Raw genomic sequence first — 19,788 nt, 5'->3', positions numbered from 1 at the left:
ATCATAAGGCTAGAGCGCGAATGTTTGGCACGCGTGTTTGTGTGTGCATGCGCGTGCATGTGTCGGCAGATTTAATACGCTACTGAATAAATGATGGAGAGACATTGGCAAACTCACAGTTCATTAAATGTGATAGTAGATTTGACAAACACTTTTTATGCTTCCCAGAATGCTTTGTGCTAACAGTCCTGTCAGAGTTTTACTAGCAGAGAGACAGCAGCAGAGATCTGAGGGGGGAGACGTGATGTAAACAGTTCTGCCAGGATACAGAGTCGCAGATGAATACAGGAATCACCTGCGTCTAGGAATGTAATGCTCACAAACATCATGTTTCCTTGTGTGTCAAGAGTGTGGGGGATCATGGTATGCAATGATTTGCAACAAGCGAAAGGGACAATTTTTTGTCAGACCGATTCGATAAAGGGTCTTGGGGTAGATTTGTCTGGGGTAGGGCAGAGGTAGACTGCGGGCGGTATGCTTCTGTGCACTGTATTTTTGATTTTTCTTTTTGTTGATGTCTTTATGTTTTCACTGTTTGTTTGTTTATTTGTATTATGTGTATGGTATGTCTTATCTCTTTATAATGGTCAGTAATGTCGCTATTTGAATAAGATTGTTCTTGTGATGTTTATTGTATGTTTTGTCTAATTATGCTTGTATCAATGCTGAAAGTACATTTTTTGTATGTTTGCCTAAAAAAAAGAAAATAAAGTACAAATCATAAAAAAAAACTATTGTGAAAATAGGGAATTTCATGACATTTGGCACAATTATCCACTTAGACTTAACGATGAAGTATGTCATGTGGTCAAAGGTCAAGGTCATTGTGAACTCACCAAAACATGTTTATTATAATAGGTCTTTAAAAAAAGTCTTCATTCACTATACTATATGAGTATGGACATACACGGACGAAAATGGCAACTGGTTGGCGGGGGGATACAACCACAATGCAGTACTTCTAGTCATATACGGACAGAGGCCGGCAAAGGGCTAGCCATTGTCCATAATTATAGGTCACTGGGAAATCATAAATGTCAAAAAATACAAAGAAGATTCCGGTCACCATCTTGAATGCTCCTACAGTGCATTTACTGTATTTTCAACCCAAAAGGTCTTCATCAGGTTCATGAATGAGAACAAGCGATAAGGGCTATATAACTGAAGATGTGAAATGCCCATAATCAGAAGATAATTAGCAGAAATGATTAAATGTAATTCCTCTTTGTGTCATGATGCCAGAGGAGTAAGTAATTGTTTTTCGTATCTAAACTTGAGCCATTGTAATATGCAATATTTGGAATTCTGTTATCCTGTATGATTTTTATTTGAGTGTTTTTTGTGTGTGTGTAAGTCCTCTCATCTTATTAACTGAGTGATATGTTTCCATGACAACCAGCAACCTTCTCACAGAAGAGATCAAATTGATCGGAAGTTCACATAATCAACATGAATAATACTGAAAGGTCAATAGAGATGAGTTATTCTGTCTTCGTCCCTCAAATGAAATTCCTGCCAATCCGAAGCCTATTAAACTGCTAAAAAGACACGTTACTGAGGAAGAGTTATAGCTTGGCATGGCCAAACTAATATCACTGCGTAGATATTAGTCTGGAATCTCTGTGTGGAACCTGCATTTCCAAGGGGCTGCTTTAAAAAAATGCCTCTGGTGATAAACCCACCCCACATTTGCATACTGGGACCTGATTGGTGCCCCACAACTTAGGGGGCAGCGAGGGTGAGGGCAATTCTTTTTTTTTGCACTGGCAGATTTGTCTGGTTTACTGGCTAGAAGAGTTATATACAACTTTAATATGTGAAATTGTTTTACATTGCAAACAATATTTATTAAATCTCGTAGAGAGGCACAGTGAAAATAAAAAACAAGAAACTTAATTATAGTGTATGAAAACAAAACTATGGGAATTGGAAATTACCAACTAGAGAAACAGTAGTAAAATGTGTGTGTGTGTACTTAAATGTGAAGAGAAACCATACACTATATACACATTGTGTAGATTTGTGCGTGTGCGGGTGTGTGCGTGCATATTTTACTATATTTTCTTCCTCATGGATTGTGAAACCAGAGACAATCAACTTGTGGGGGATATTGTTCTGGCCCCATGTGGAAAAGGGCCATTTGTACGCTTAAATGAGCTTTAGGTTTTAGTGTGCGCCTTAGAATGGAGGCCGACGGGAAACAAAAAACGGGATCGCACTTCCGGTCGACTTCCGGTGGTGTTACACTGAAAATGGTCCCCCAAGAAAATTGAAAAAATAAAATAAAATCGAAAAAAAGGAAAAAGCACCCGGACCGTAGCACTACGGTCTCGGCGCTTAACAGTTGGATTTAACGGACCGTAGGACTACGTTCTTGGTGGTGGATGTGTTAACAATGCTGAAGGGCCTTATTGGACTGATTGTTTTCAGGTTGATATGACCCATTATGTCATTTTTAGTTTAGATTGCCTCCAGGAAAATCTCTGTGCAGTGTGTGTTATTCCTGATAAACCATACTGTCATACTGTCACAAAGTCAGTAGTCCAAGTCAACTATACCAAGGTGGTCCTGACCAAGTATTGGTTCTGACCAATAAACGCGGGAGAGTGCCAAATCTATATATACAATTTGAATCCTGCGCCATGTCGGTTGTCAGTATGTACGAACGTTGTATGTGGCCAGTGTGACGTAATCTGACATCACGCCAGTGTGACGTAATCTGACATCACGATGAGACGGTATATGACGTCACATCCTACCTATAAATTCTAGGATGCCGTCAGATCGCACCAGTTCGACGGCTTCCATAGTGGGTTTTGGTCATTGGAGAGGTGATGCACGTCACCTCTTTCTGAAGTGGGTACTTTCAAAGCCTGCCGTGGATTTAGGAGAGCACAAAACTCTCTCTCACACTGTGAGGTGCCTGTAAGGTGGCACTGCAAAGTGAACGACGCGTCACGCTAGACGTTCGGGCCGCGTAGCGGCCCGAACTTCTAGTATATATACAGTCCTTTCATTATCTCTCAGCTACAAAGGGGTTAAAGGGATAGTTCACCCCAGAAATCCCATGGAAACTTGAATTCATGGACAGTTTTTTGTTTTTGTCGCATTCCTAAGCCAATAATTTGATGACCATTTGATGCAGCGGTTCCGGTAAGAGACACAAAGGAGACTCTTTGTGTCTCCAATCAAATTATTGGCTTAGGAATGCGACAAAAACTAAAACATATCCATGAATTCAAGTCTCCATAGGGTGACTAATCGATCGGAAAAAGTCATTTTGGGGGTGAATTATCCCTGGAACGAGATTTTGAGGTTAGGGTGAGGCTGTGGTAAATTTTTCAATAAAAGATGTGTTCTGATGTCCCCACAAAGATAACAAGGCAAGTGTGTGTGTGTGTGTGTGTGTGTGTGTGTGTGTGTGTGTGTGTGTGTGTGTGTGTGTGTGTGTGTGTGTGTGTGTGTGTGTGTGTGTGTGTGTGTGTGTGGGGGGGGGGGGTGTGTGTGTGTGTGTGTGTGTGTGTGTGTGTGTGTGTGTGTGTGTGCATGACCAGTTGGATTTACTATGAAGCTTGAAGTACCTGCAAGCAGCTTGTAAGGGAACAATTGAAAAGCAATTGAATCAAATCTAATCTGTACAGACAACTCATAACCTATAATAAATCTACAACCAACAAAGGCTTCCTAATTAGACCTGTATGGTGTGTTCATTTATTTCTAGACAACAGATGGCACAACAACTGAGCCAAATTGAGCCATTTACAACAATAGTATTACATCTATTTTCATTCAACACACATCAATATTGTTGGTGTGTGCGGAAAGGCAATAGAAGTACAATGACAAATCATGCTAGTGACCTCCACATAGCACATTTATATAATATAATACTTTGCTAGCATTGCATGCATCAGATCCTAAATGTCCTGCTGGATGTTCCAATGTGTGTTTCAGTCAGTTTTTCCAGTAATAAAATCCCCAGTGTTAGTTTAACTGGTCCCTTATAAGAAAAGGGTTTTGCTGAGTAGGAAAGCGGATGTATTATTTTTGTTCATACTGTATGTCAGGTTGTCTTTAAATGAAATCCACATTCACGGCACATATTTTCTGCTGAAGTCGCTGTGCTCATGAGTTCAAATTAGTTGATGCTTATTTTTTGCACATGCTTTCTTTGCAGCACGATGGAGGAGAAAAAGAGAGATTGTGATGTTATATACACTGGCACAATGTTGTCACCAGCTATGTACAGTATGTGACAATAAACACCCTTGCACCCCTCACGTCCCTGTTCTGGGCAAGTCAAAAAGCCCATCGGCTATTTTCGGCAAAGAGATGTTGTGGAGGAAAAAGAGGAGGGGACCAAGTATAGACCCCTGTGGGACCCCAGTCAATGAAGTAGAGTTTAAAGGGTTACAAGTTTAAAACTTCTAAATCTGCAATTGGTGCCCTTTGTTTGTTATTTCAGCAGTACATTTCTGCAAATACATGGACTTTGTCCATTTAACACATCCTGACTATTAGGAGGAGTAGGGAGCCATTGAGCAGAGCCCCAGGACCAGCAGTCCTGTGTGTGTGTGTGTGTGTGTGTGTGTGTGTGTGTGTGTGTGTGTATGTGCGTGCGTGCGTGCGTGCGTGCGTGCGTGCGTGCGTGCGTGCGTGCGTGCGTGCGTGCGTGCAGCATGTGTGTGCGCGCGTGCGTGCGTGTGTACAGCATGTGTGTGCGCGCAAAGAACGGCCCCGGTGGGGTTTGAAGTTTCTGCTATGTTTAGACTGGCCGCTCAAGTCCAATTTTATGGCCTATCCAGATTGGAATCAGATTGTTTTTTAATCAAGTCTGAACAGCAAAAAAAACTAATGGAAAGAGATTTTTGATAATCAGATTTGAACCACATTCTAGGTGGTTTGAAGTATGATTCAAATCTGATTGCTAAAGATTTGTCTCTCAGTCTGGACAGTGGTGATGAGTCGTGTTAGTAGCTTGTATATCGGCTATTTTCAGCGAGCGACACTGTCGTATAAATGTATACAAATCTTTTGAAAATAGCAGATCTACAAGCTCACTACACGTCGCATCGTGACGCGTTGTGAGCTTGTAGATCGGCTATTTTCAAATAGCCAAAATGTATATAGAGCTTAAGTGGTTAATTTATGTTTAGTAATACAAATAAAGTAAAAGTATAATATTTGCCTCTGAGATGTAGTAGAGTAGAAGTAAAAGTTCTGAGAATTGGAAATACTCCAGTAAAGTAAAAATACCTCAAAATTGTACATGAGTACAGTACTTGAGTAAATGTACTTAGTTACTTTATACACCACTGCTGTTTCATCACATTTTGGACATTGAGCAGAACGCTTACCTGGATCTTGATGGGCCAGCTGAAGTTAGACACATACACGTAGAAGGTGATGTTGTGGTGGAGTCTGAAGTTGAACTTCTCGCACGAGAAGCTGTCTCTGTGCTCCTTGATGTTGGTCCTCGCCACGATGGGAAGCTCCTCGCCGGAGATGGTTCCCGCTGCGGTTCACAAGATGGAGACACAGTGGTTAGTGTCAGGATGTACTAGAAATGTATCGAAATAGACGGAATAGAATAGTCCTTGAATAAACATTGTGGTATTGCCTACAGTACAGCCACCTAACTGACTGACCTGTTAACCGACATACTGATCTATCAACCTTTCTGTGTTTCTCCCTAACTTTTACTCTCAAAGCGCAGAAATTGACCTGTAATTGTAAGTGGAAACATTCAAGGTTTTACTATCTCAACTAACCATTATTTACTCCGTGGTTAAAATTATCCCCTTTCACTGGTCAAAATGTTTAAGGGTGATAGGAGGTTTTAATGAGAAACAATGACAACTGCTCATAATATAAGCAGTTGTCAGTGTCTCTCACTAAAAGGCATATTCCGCGACTTGAATTGAACTGCGAAGACAAATGAAGAGAGCTTTATTTCTCTGTGTGATGCGAAAATTGTCTGCTGAAAACAGTAAGACGCAAACTGGTATGCCTTTCAGATGAAGCAGGCCAATTACAGTGCAGAGCCTGCTTTTAACAGTTGTCATAATGTTTTTATTTTTTCAGTATTATTCTGAAACACTCTAAATTCATTATCCTTCAAAGAATTATCATTATATATTAATGGACTGATATTTTGAATAAAGCACCACCACTTCCCGCTTTAACAGGGCCATAAAACGCAATGTAATGGCCTGCACGCGTGCAATCTCTCACTCACACACGCACACACACACACACGCGCACACACACACACACACACACACACACACACACACACACACACACACACACACACACAATTTGAATGCATTCCCAAATGGCGCCAAACTGAAGAGGCTCAGAGCCCCAAGACACCCTGGCTGTGAAAGCAGAGGGCTTTTATCTTAATTGAAATCACAGCAAAATAACACTTTCAAAACGCCTGAATGCCAGATTTAACACAAAAAAAAGAAGCTTCCAATGCATTTCATCAAGGGGAGGGAAACCCCTGGAGTCAAGAAGCAAGTGTTTCTGACCATTAAGCTTAAGGACAAGTTGGCCACAAATTGAAAGCTACTTAATTTGTCATGAGATGCAGCCAGCTAGCTGGAACAGCTGACTGTCTGAAACTTGTGCTAGATAAAGTCTAAAAAGAATGCATAAAACCAATTTAAAGGGACATTCGAGACATCGTTTGCCGCGTGACTACAGTGAGTGTAACCTGATCATAAAAAGAGCGTGGTGATCTGGTTTTATTATTGTTTTACATTGTTAGCAGTACAAACCACAGCATCAGTGGTTTTCTGCATTTTCTTACTTTCTCTCACTATTGACAATTTCTTTAATCAACTTCTGTAAGTGATCAAATTATTTTTTCTTCTCATTTTCTTCTTTCGCTCCCTCCCTCCTTACTTCGTTCTTTCTCTACTACGACCTTCCTTCTGCTACATTTCCTACCTCCCTTATTCCATTAGTTTCCTCCCTGTGGGTGGTAGGAAATGTAGTCTTATATAATAATGAAGCATTCTAAAGCCAGAGAAGTGTAGCTTTTTAATACTACAGCAGTGGCTATAATATTAACCACTTCATTGACTAAACCACTACACCACTTACTTAACCACTTAACAACAAAACAAATCTACATTATTTTAAAAATAGCTGTTCTACAAGCTCAGAACATTATTTGTGTGTGTGTGTGTGTGTGTGTGTGTGTGTGTGTGTGTGTGTGTGTGTGTGTGTGTGTGTGTGTGTGTGTGTGTGTGTGTGTGTGTGTGTGTGTGTGTGTGTGTGTGTGTGTGTGTGTGTGTGTGTGTGCGTGTGTGCGTGTGTGAGCGTGTGTGCGTGTTAACTTGATTTATGTCCACCTACCTGTGGAACTGAGGGACCATGTGATGTTCAGATTGAAGTTGTTGGAGGCATTGATGGACATATCAAGGTTCTTATTGGCCTGTAAAGACAAGAGACTCGTTCAAAGGACATAAAAATGTACAATTTTATGTCCAACGCGGTCAAAGGACAGCATTGGACATAGCATTTTATTGCTTCAGTTGACTACACAGACCATCAAGAATGATTGCACATCCACAAAAGGTTCTCCCTTAAGTCAGGTTTTTGCATACTATTGGTCAAAGTCACAGTGTGACTCAGGAAGTCATTCATTTCAGCAGAGCTTTGTGGAGTGATGGAAATTCTCAGTGCTAATGATTTTCAGATTGTGTGTGCATATGTTCATGCATGCGTGTGGGAGCCAAACGGCAATTTTTCTAACTTCACAGATGGGTAATCGCATTACTGTAATAAGCAAGTTGATAAAGCCTATATGAAACAAAGTTGTCCAAAGGGAAAACCGAGAGAGGAAGAGGTGTGTGTGTGTGTGTGTGTGTGTGTGTGTGTGTGTGTGTGTGTGTGTGTGTGTGTGTGTGTGTGTGTGTGTGTGTGTGTGTGTGTGTGGGACAGCAAGTACATTACCGTATTAACACAGTTGTTAAAATTGACTGGTTTGCCTTATCTCAATATAACAATACATTTAGTGATGTGGTTGAGAGCTCCCCTAATACTCCAGATGTGATCATGATTAATGAAACCACCAAGACTGTTTTCATTTTAGCTTCAGCTGTAAAATACTGAAATACCAAACAATTTCACATGCCATCTCTGCATGTGGGTACAATTGTAAAAGAATTGCTTTGATATTTGGCAGCATTCCCATAAGATGTGTGTGCGAGGACAAAACATTGTTGCACTGGCTAAAAGAAGGGCAACATTATTAATTAAATTAAATATTGTTCTGTGTCTGCCATTATTGGCAGTCACTTTATATGGAAAATACGCTGTCTATAAATATAATTGTATGGTCTGCTTGTGTTTAGTGTATATAGACAACATCTTGCATTGCATTTTTTTGACTGATATATTTGTATTTTGACATGATTTCTGTTTTAAACTGAAAATCCAAATAAATAAATTAAAATGTGTGCATGTGTGCGTGCGTTACCTGTTCAGGTGTAGCCATGAAGTTGATAGCAGTGTAGTAGTGGTCGTCTTCCTGCAGCAGACTGAAGGTAAACTGGTAATCTATCAACAGATTGTCTACAAAAGAGAGTAATGGACATACAAAAGTAGTTAGACAAGTAGAAAAGCCCAAAATTGTATGTTTTATATTGCTGTATATTCACGTGTGCACATGTACGTAAACACAAAAGTGCACACACATTGGTCTCTACAATGTATATATTCAGTTTTCATGCTGGAAATAATTATTTCTTCAAACAATTCAAAGTGGTGGAAAATCTACTAATATGGACTTCAGTTGTTTGTAGAGTGAGGATAGATGGATGTCTGTAGCAGGTTTGATGTTAATCAGACTGAAGGGACAGGAGTCAGGAGGAGAAGGATTTCAATCTTGACCTTTAATTATAGCACCCCCATCAGGCTGATTAGGGCCATACGTGTTGTACATGTAATGCACACAACTTCCAGTCATTGTTGAATATGTCATGTCTCTACCATTTACCAATTTGTAAAACTGTGCCAGAAGTAGAAAATAAGCACAAAAACAATAGGATTTCAGTCCTTTGAGACGTGAACCCTAAATGTGAACCCTTTATTTGTATAGCACTTTTTAAAAACAGAATAAAAAATTAAAATACTTTAAAAAGAAAAAAGAGCAAGAAAAACCAGAGACTCACACAAACTGATTACAAACACTTGCTAGGAGTCATATTAGTATAACATCATAGATTTTGCATTAGTAAACCCGCTGGCATGTGCAAGTTTCCTTGGGAGAGTTGTGTACTTGTGATGATATAATGATGTGCAGAGTAGTGACTGTGGTTCGACTTCTCATTTGGAGCCTGGCCTGTATTTTTGATTGCACTCATTTTCCGTTTAGGGATGGCATTCTAAATCAAGGCCCCGTTTCTTTTTCCCCCCATTGACATCAATGTCAAATGCCGACATATTTATGAAGGTGCAAACACAGTGGAGACGTCAGCGGGGAGTCAATATTCTATTAAATGTATCAGGGCTACAGTGCTGGAGGTCTGAGAGCAAATCTCAGTTGGTGACGGAGGTGTGTGCATGCGCCTGCGAACATACAATATGCAGACATTCTCACTCTCTCTCTCACACACACACACACACACACACACACACACACACACACACACACACACACACACACACACACACACACACACACACACACACACACACACACACACACACACACACACAACCCAGAGAGGCCACGGAGCATTGTGACATGGACAGCATCGAGACTAATTGATAGAACATGAGGTTGTGTGTCTAAACAGTCATGTTCTTCCAGAGAGATGTAATCGTTTTTTGAGTGTGGCTCCTATTGAGTGGTCGGGAGAGCCTCTTTGTCAGCCAGACAATGGGCTGTGGATGGAGGGGGATTCAACAGTCATCATTTAACATGTGGACAGACAGCAGGGAGCCTGTGCTCTGTGTGTGTGTGTGTGTGTGTGTGTGTGTGTGTGTGTGTGTGTGTGTGTGTGTGTGTGCGTGTGTGTGTGTGTGTGTGTGTGTGTGTGTGTGTGTGTGTGTGTGTCCATACAGTATGCATGTGTATGTCTCACAACACTGTCCTTCATATAAGGGCATATCTGTTAAAGGAGAACCTGTGCAGACAGTGGGCCCTATTAAGTGGGTCTTATTTCCACGTCTTATGCGGTAATTGAGTCATAACGCCACTCACTCTCAACACCAGCACTACCCAATGATATTATTTTATGGAGCCTCTTGTTGAGACTGAATGTTAGATGTTGTATATAAATTCAGCAGCCTTCAGATAAAGTTAGCCTTAATACAGTATAGCAGATAACATTGCATCCAATATAGTGTGCATTCCTTCACATCTCTATGTCTCTCAAACTCCATTTCTTTTCATCATTTTATTCCTCTCTCCGTTTCTTTTTTTCTTTCCGTCCCTCCATTTGAAGCAGGCAAGCTGCTATGGGTATTGTTTATCCGATAAGCGTCCACTATGACTTCTGTGTGTTGTGTGTGTGTGTGTGTGTGTGTACGTACGTGTGTATGTGCATGCGTGTGAGAGATAGAGAGATAGAGAGAGAGAGATCACCTGCTGTTCCCTCCCATTCTTACATGTGATGAGAGTTCCCACAAGAACATGTTTATCATAAAACCTTTTCCTGACACTAATTGCATAGGCTCCTCTGTGAGTTCCAATAAGTTCAATTTCACGGCTGCCAGGAAGAACAGCATCGGCTCAGTTTAAAAGTTCACATCACTTAATTACAACTCCCCTTCCAACGAATCTACCAGCAATTTCACTTAGGCGGTCTGAATTTACACGCGTACCTGTGTGGTTACTCACTGGAGACAAACCACATAACAGCAGCACAAAAGGTATTAAACTATCCCTCAATAAAACTGAGACAGAAATAGTCCAACAACCAATTCTTCTACGTTCACAGATGGGTAATCACATTACCATAATGCACGTTGATTCAGCCTATATGAAACAAAGCTGTCCAAAGGGAAAACTGAGATGGAGAGATAGATATATCGAGACACAGAGAGAGCACTCACCTGGTAAGTAAATCATTTATTCAGGCAGTGAGCCTCCGATAAAGAAATTAAAAACAAGCGTGAAAACGCCTACAATGTCACTGCAGTGGAATGCCTTCCTGAGGTTTCATTTTATGCTTGTTAACAAGTCATTATTTCCCATTTGCAACAGCTGCCTCATAAAGCAAAAAAAAAATATATATATAAAGCATGGATTCAGTTTGTGAGAAGGTATTCAATAAATCCCTTAGGGAACCTGAGTTAACTTATCAGAATGCTCATGCTTCCTAAACTAACTAATCCCTGGACTGGCAGTAATCAGAAAACTTTTAGAAAACGTGTACTGTACTTTTGTCCACATTTGGGGAGGTCTCATAAATGTACGGTCACAGCCCTGCTTTATACCTGATGCTTCTTGTATCCAGATAATAGAGCACCGAAGTCGGACGTCACTGCCACTAGAGGGCGCTGTTTCACGGGTTCGTGGCTTTATTTTTTGTGTTGAAATCCCCATTTGGGAATCTTAGATCACGTCATATAAGAACTGTGTTCCAAACATAAACACACCACCCTGGCGTTTTTGTCTGGGGGGTGGCTCTGCACCGTTTATGATATTCATTCATATTTGATACAGCCTGTTTCTGGCGAAAATTGAATTAATTCTGCCTTAAAAGTCTTAAGAACTACTACTTCCGGGTCTGAAATCACTGTCCCTACATCAGCCACGTTCATGGGAAATGTAGTCTTTGGTTGTTTGACTCGTTTCTAGTGTTTATATTGTGTTACTCTTTGCGTAAATGTGTACATTTACACCTTCAGTCGATGCTTCATATCCAGAGTAAAATCGCCAGGGTGGTGTGTTTCTTTTTGGAACACAGTTCTTATATGAAGCGATCTAAGCTTCCCCAATGAGGATATCAACACAAAAAGTAAAGCCACGAACCTGCAGAAAAGCGCCCTCTACTGGCAGTGACGTCAGGACTTCGGTGCTAATCTTGCTAAATGATGTCCACATAATTTAGCAAGATTATATTTACATCTGCACAGTGAAATCTATAAAATAAAACAATAACATAGAAACTGAAGGGTAAACAGTATGTGCCTGCTAATCCAGTCTAACCTGACTTCCCACACTGAGAGAAAATAGAATGTAGTTCACATTCACATAAAACAAAATCAAGAGCATAGATACAAGTATTTCTCATTTGAAAACATCTCACTCTGATCAACAGAATCAAGCAGCATCAACAGAATCAAATCTACTGTGGGTCCAGGTGTAAATAAATTCCAACACTGGATACATTTTTACTTCCTCATCCATGTTTGACATAGCAGCACAGCAATGCTATGAATGGAAATGCCCATTCTATAGATTTATTTCTTTAGTTCTAAATGTTTTGTGCCATCTGTAAAAATAATAAATAAAAAAGCTCATGGTGTTAAATAAGTAGGTTGAAGTGGCTTACTATCCCTTTTATAATGCACTAGACCCCAGGGAGATGGAGTGCCACTCCTACCATCACCTACCAGTATATCTTACTTATCCAAGCCATGCTACTCACACACTGAGTTTCGGGTGCCCCGGATCAAACCCAGAACCTTGCGATTCAAAGGCGAGCACTCTACCGACTGAGCTATCCAGACATTATTATTATGTTAATAACAATAATTAGACGAAGGCTCTACAGTACGTCCTCCTGGTGGGGGCTCCTCACTGGCAGGTGAGTCAGTAGGATACGACTGCGGTGACAACACAGAAATGCGTGTGGGGAGGAATCAATTGGCATAACGACTAAATTGGGGAGAAAAGGGGGTGCGAAAATGTGTCTACTCTAAAAAAAATAGCCTAACATTGTTGCATATTCTTACGCAGTCTTAAAATAAAATGCTTCAACTCAGAAGCATAGTTTCTCACTAACCCTGGTCCTGTGTTTACAGTATGTATCTGTATGTCAACGCCAACTGCCTGCACAAGGCATGGCTTTGGCCTGAGAACAACAATTAACCCACCCTCGTTAGGCATCCTGCGGGAACGCCTGTCAGCAAGTGTTGAGGCGTCCAGGAAAAATGCCCGACGAATAGAGCCTTGGGGCCACAGACTATGTTGACTGCTGATCACTGTGGTGTGACCACTTTGTAATGACACTGGCATTGGCTACAGCACCAACCAAAGTGATCACTTTCTAGCTAGCAGAGACATTACAAGCATAGACAGGGTCACATCCACCAAAAGTAACAATTCCTTGCAGTCCTTACATGACATTCATGCCCTGCTATTCACTCCTGCCTTTTCTTTCGCTGTCCTCTCTCTCTCACTAATTGTCCACTAATTGCAATTGTGAGGCTTGTCGGTTAGTATCGAGGCTGCGTTCATTAGGCTTGACTAAGCTTTAACGGGAGAGCCTGGGGGTCCTGGTGACTGGCTTTCAATGACTGACCATAGGCTGACTGGTGTTCAGCTGGTAATCTGACCGGTTCTTTTCCGTCCCTAATTAGATATCTCCCTCCGAGCAGACTGCGATGGAATACGACAGGATGGCTTGTTAAAGGCTCGCTGTAACGACGTGGACTCGTAAATACTAGCCACTGAGCTCTGACTAGAGGCAAACTCATTAAATACCAACGTCGCTGCTCGCTCGCTCACCGATCGGCTGGCACTTTGACTGTGACAGCATGTCAACTGAACCAGAGCAAGCACCGCTTCCTCTCTGAGCTACAGTACACACGCACATCATCAGCGTGACCAGTGTTGTGAATACATCAAAGTGATAAAACATGGTGCGTTTTTTGGTTGATACAGTATAAGAACTGAGGAGTCGGACCAACATCAGTACAATTGTAGGACAGTCAGTGGCGTGCACAGACATTTTGAGGGGCAGGTGCTCAAGTAAATTATACTTTTTTTTGTTTACTTGGTCTGCTCTTTTTTCCCTCTACTCCTATACCTCTATGCCGATCTACAAGCCCACAACGCCTCGCAGCGCGAGGCTTTGTGAGCTTGTAGATCTGCTATTTTTGGCTAAAGTTCTCCTCAGAAAAGGGATGCTAGGTTTCGAGTGGTTATGGTAAAAAGAAAAATAATATCACATAAAGATTTGGTGGCCCCCCTGTGGTAACTCTGAGGACCCCCTAGGGGTCCCGGACCCCCTGTTGAAGACCCCTGCTGTAAACTGGAAAAAAAAAACATTTTTTTTCTTTTTTTCAAAAGGGCACTTCTGGTCAAGAGGGCAAAGGGCAGGTGCTCTAGCACCACCTAGAGTCTATCTGTGCACGTCCCTGAGGACAGTGGACAGAGAGAGATGCAGTGTCATGCATCATGGCACGGCACAGCATAGTGCAAGACAGTACAATAGAAGAGGAATATGTGATCAAAACTGTAATTTAATGAGTGTGTGTGTGTGTGGGGGGGGGGGGTCATTTAATTTGAACCCATCCTCTTTATAAACATTGTTTAAGCAGCTTCTAGAGAGATGTAATGGCTGAAATATGGGAATCTTTTGTTAGTGAGTCACTTGATTAGCTTTGAAGATTTGTTCTCCGCAAACAAATGGCTCCTTCGACACTAGTCACCCTCATTATAATGACAATAGATAAGAGGGACTATCCACCAACACACCCAACAACATGTTTTGCATAATCAAGATGAGATCCAATGACAATGCAGAATTAATGGCAGTTGTGTCAGAATTGCTCATTATAGCATATCATGGTACACAGATGGCATTTCAATGACCCGTATGAATGGAGCTATGCATGCAAGCCTATCAAAAAGTGAATTGTTTGATTGATTTTAGATAACAAATCTTTGACCTGTTTTTTTTATTATTATTTTTATTATTTTATCTAGTTGGACCAGGTGAGACAAATGTTTAAATCCCCATTAAAAAAGCATAGATGTTTCCCCAATTATTCTCACAGAAATACAGCAAGCTCTAGTGCTAGTAGGACTTGGTCAACAGTAAATGATACTCAGAGAGAAGGGGAAGCATGTGTGTGTGTGATAAAAAAATAAAGAAAAGTGGACCAGTGAAAGGCCTAAACATATCAGATTGAGAGCACATGTCTCTAATGGTTCCTTTATTTCAAAACAACATGCTAAAGCCATGGACCTTGAGTGGTTGTGACATTCAGCTGGTTCCCCTTCAAGTAGCCCGCTGGTTTAGGTAATGGCCATTTATTCACTTTCAAACCATTGTAAACTAGTCCTTAACCTCTGGTCCCTGGCCTATTAACCTGTAAGTGGATTCTGCCAAGGCTCTCACTGCCATATGGCCTGGACACATCACACTACTAAAAAATATATAGACAATGGAGCCCAAAGTACCTTTATTTTTCATATAAATGGAATATATATATATATATTGTAAATGTAAACATATATTGCAACTATACATTTTTAAAACATAACTGTGTATGGGCTAATAAAAATCTTACTATCAGTAGTGGGACTTGGTTAATGGCCATGAGTCCCTGCATTGGTCTCACAACGAGAACATTTAGTGTAGAGGAGTCATTCCAGTGAGCCAACATGCACAATAGCAGCACACCGACTCTGACCTGAATGGAACACAAGCTTATATACCATCAACTGGTAACACCTGTGAAGGACGTAACATTACACAACTATCATGTCAATACGGCTGCCCTGAAAAAGGTCTATAGCTGTACTACGGTATGTCGGTCTAAAAACGCACTGGCTTCCATCATCATGACAGTGCTCGTTCACGTACAGTAGACCTACACTATTACTTCCTATCCGCAGCTCTCACAGTACAATTACACAGTAAAATCCTGACTGCTACTGCACCCTTACGGGTCGATTTAGTTACATTTGTACACATTCAGAGTAAAATGAACACTGCAGATTTTACTGTGTGCGCTCCACTCTCCAAATGCCTGTATGAGTCAGCTGCAACTACAGGTAGTGAACATGTCTATGGCTTGTACAGCTGTCAAGACCGTAGCTCATGTTTATGCTTCATTTATACTTGCGTCGTGAGCTTGTAGATCATTTTCAGGGCACGACACCATCATACAATGAAGTATAAATCAGGCTTTACACTGTACAGGACAGACCCACGACCACAAACAGACGATCTGACTATATCCACGATATCTATCTATGTTTTTCTGTGCGGTGACATCCGAGTGCTAATATTGACCACGGCCATATCTCAGACATGTTCGTCTTTCTCGACGTACAGGAAATAGATGCCTTTTACATCTGCCATTTATATGACCTACACTGAATGTGAGTACGCACAATGCAAGTGTGTGTGTGTGTGTGTGTGTGTGTGTGTGTGTGTGTGTGTGTGTGTGTGTGTGTGTGTGTGTGTGTGTGTGTGTGTGTTTTCTTGGTCCTGTTCAAACAGAGCTAGGCTCAGTAAGTGGACAGTGGGGAGATAATGTCAAAATAATGACAGAACACAATGTGACCAAACATATCAGAAACACACACCACTTCACCTGTATCCATAGTGATGCTGAGGACATGTGCACTTATGACCTCTAATATGCCTTCAAGTGTCAGAGAGAGAGAGAGAGAGAGAGAGAGAGAGAGAGAGAGAGAGAGAGAGAGAGAGAGAGAGAGAGAGAGAGAGAGAGAGAGAGAGAGAGAGAGAGAGAGAGAGAGAGAGAGAGAGAGAGAGAGAGAGAGAGAGAGAGAGAGAGAGAGAGAGAGAGAGCGTGCGTGCGTGCGTGCGTGCGTGCGTGCGTGCGTGCGTGCGTGCGTGCGTGCGTGCGTGCGTGCGTGCGTGCGTGCGTGCGTGCGTGCGTGCGTGCGTGCGTGCGTGCGTGCGTGCGTGCGTGCGTGCGTGCGTGCGTGCGTGTGTGTGTGTGTTCCTTTTAGCCTTTTATTTTAAAGGGCATTGCATTGGTGCCATCTAGTGCCCTCTGATGCCATCAGGTTACATGGTCAGTGTGTATAGATATCAAGCCATCCAATCTATATTATTTGTAATAAACACAGATTGGGGAACACTGAAGGCCCACGCATGCTACCAAATGAGGTGGTCACCCTATCACCGCGGTGGTGATAGAGAGAGCTCTCTCTATCACCTAAAGGGTGATAGGGTGACCACCTCATTTGGTAGCATGCGGGTCCCTTTACTGTATTATGCTCTTGAGCTTGACCTTGAAGGTTTACCGAACAAGTACTGTAGTACTTCTGAGATAAAGGCCTTTAACATTTTTACACAAAGTTCTACACTCTCCTAACTCTAAAAACACCTTTGGAAAAATAATTCATGCTTTATTGTTAGTTTCTGTTGCGGCCAGCTGTATTTTGTTGTGTATATATTTGTATTCAGATGTTGTATTGTTTGTATTTTGTATTACTTTGTTTTGTTGTTTCTGAGGTGGAGAGTAAATGAGAAAATGATCAAGCCAATCAGTGACTGCGTTTCAACTGCTGTCCATACAACAGTGAAAAGCATCAAAATCATTTTCTGATTTCTCTACTCGCTCCCTATGGGCCAAAGTCCAGACTGATACCAGGGAGGTGAATGAACGTGAGAAGTGAATCCACGTTATCAGTCTGGCCAATGCCAGGCTAGCTGATTGCCACATTCACTGACACCTGTGGCACTACTCTATAAGAAGCTCAGTTTGAGTCAACTGTTTGGAGGACTGTCAGCCTCAGCAGCGGAGATACAATCCCATCGTCCTCCCACTAAACCAAACCTTCTGCTCTTCATATCTTCCTTTGGAAAATTCTTTGGTAGAGCCTGATCATATGCCTCTGGAAAAGCCTGTGAAACTACACACACACTCCCTGGAGGTCAGAGAACATCTGCCCCAAATGTTTCACGTCGGCCTGTTATAGCGCCACCAGGAGGCCGACTTTGCAAAACATTTTTTTTATATTAATCCAAACATCACGCAAATCGGTACACATTATCTCTATAGTCATGTGATTGAGACGGATCTGTCCAATTTTTCATATTCCATCCTGAGATTGGCATCTAAAGTTTGCAGGACTAGTTCGCTTTGAACAAAATGCCCCAAATCATGAACGCAGCATCCGATTGCCGTAAAACTTCACATTGGCTTGTTATAGCACCACCAGGAGGCGGATTTTTGCAAAACTTTTTTTTGCAATTTTTGCTTGCTATCCAAGATGGACCTGTCTGATTTTTTATATTTCATCCTGATTGGCTAAGACTGACTTCTACTACTTGGCCTGGCGGAGACCTGTGCTCCACATTTTTCTAGTTAATTTTAGCTCAATTCGTCAGTCTGAAACTTTAAAACATGAACAGCTGCTCTCCCTACAAGAATAGTAATCAATTGTAACTAATGTCTCGCCAGCCGCCTGTCCCAGAATGAACTGCATTTGATTGCCTGGAGCGCAAGGTGAGAAAAGGCAGGAGGCAGAAATGGTCTGAATAGCTGGCCATAAGACTATGGGGGAGGAAAACATGGCTGCGGCTCCGTTTAAATGTCTCCTTACAAAAAAATGTTTTTATTATTATTATTTGGAGTTGGCATAACAGAAGTCGCAAGGGATTCATCTTGTAACCCTCTTAAATAATTGTAGACGTACTTTACGCGATCTGCTTCAATCTAACAGTGGAACTTTATTTTCAAATTTACCAAGCCAATTTCAGTTCTGATTATTAGTATTTCAAAATTCTGATTCGGTGTTTAAATTAAATTTCTGACTGAAATCAAATTGTTTTCATAAAAATCCTTTCCCCTGGATGCTTCGAATCATGACGCACTTTCTCGCACTGTATGTATAAAAGTTATTACCGCCTAACCAGAATGTCCACCATTTAGAAATTTCTTGAAAACAACATTTTTGCTACTATCTCTGAGTGTGCATCTCTGTATGCGTGTGAGTATGTTCCCCGCATATCTCAAGAACCGTCTGACTGATCGTTAATATTGTTATGAGTATAACTGCACGATTAACCCTACAGAACCATAACAGATGCATGTTAGTTGTATTTATTATATTTATGTTGATAGAGTGTATATATACACTTTCCATATACAGCCTACCCACTGTTGTGTACCTACTGTATTATGTGCTTCATGCTTACTGCTGCTGCTGTTACAGCACTTGAATTTCCCACTGGGGATCAATAAGGGAGTTTGCAGAGTGACAAATAAAGCATAGTAAGCCATGCGTCATAGCAGTGGATGGACCACATCTTTGACCAATCAGCTTGATTGATCTACCCATTATGAAACAGTTTGTCAATCCTACACTTTAGACGGTTCCATCTGATTCGATCAGAACTCAAAGAAACATGAGTGGCTATGAAATGTGGATGTTTTCCAGGTGTCCAAGTTGAATATATTAACCTTTCCAAGAGTTGCTGCTTGTGATCAAAGGCGTATTTAAGGTGAGGGATGCAGTCTCGTCTGATTGCAATATTTTTCCCTGTCTCTCTCCCTGACATAATGATAGTCCCACTCCAAACTCGAAGACCTATTGACATTGACACAACTTCCATTTGAAGCACTGGATGCCTTAGTACCCCAAAGCATCAGTAAAACATGTGTTTTGACTAAAGCATTGAATCTCATTCTGCCCTTTAAGAGGAAACCCAACAATTTGTTGTCAATTAAGTGACATCTGGAAACAGACACACCAGCTTGGATAACTTCTCCTCTCTTTCTCTCTTCTTCTCTGTTGCCCTATTAGGCTGTTCTAAAACTCCATGGCATCCATTCCAGAGTAATTGTGTCAAAGAACAAACAAGGAAGAAACACATATTCTGTATA

The 19,788-nt window shown here is 41.3% G+C and overlaps 1 protein-coding gene across 1 annotated transcript in view; it reads right to left on the bottom strand.

Moving 5' to 3' along the window:
• Positions 1-19,788, bottom strand: part of LOC311058033 (attractin-like protein 1) — a 337,913-nt gene that overhangs the window by 135,672 nt on the left and 182,453 nt on the right. Inside the window, exons 23-25 of the mRNA XM_084075308.1 lie at positions 8,495-8,589; positions 7,369-7,447; positions 5,358-5,515 (exon numbers count right to left, since the gene is read on the bottom strand). Coding sequence (XP_083931434.1) covers positions 5,358-5,515; positions 7,369-7,447; positions 8,495-8,589 — 332 coding nt within the window. The remainder of the gene's footprint in view (positions 1-5,357; positions 5,516-7,368; positions 7,448-8,494; positions 8,590-19,788) is intronic.

Source organism: Gymnoscopelus microlampas (genome assembly GCF_963454915.1).
Source record: "Gymnoscopelus microlampas genome assembly, chromosome: 13".
NCBI lineage: Eukaryota > Metazoa > Chordata > Actinopteri > Myctophiformes > Myctophidae > Gymnoscopelus > Gymnoscopelus microlampas.
This window is presented reverse-complemented; position numbering and strand designations above follow the sequence as displayed.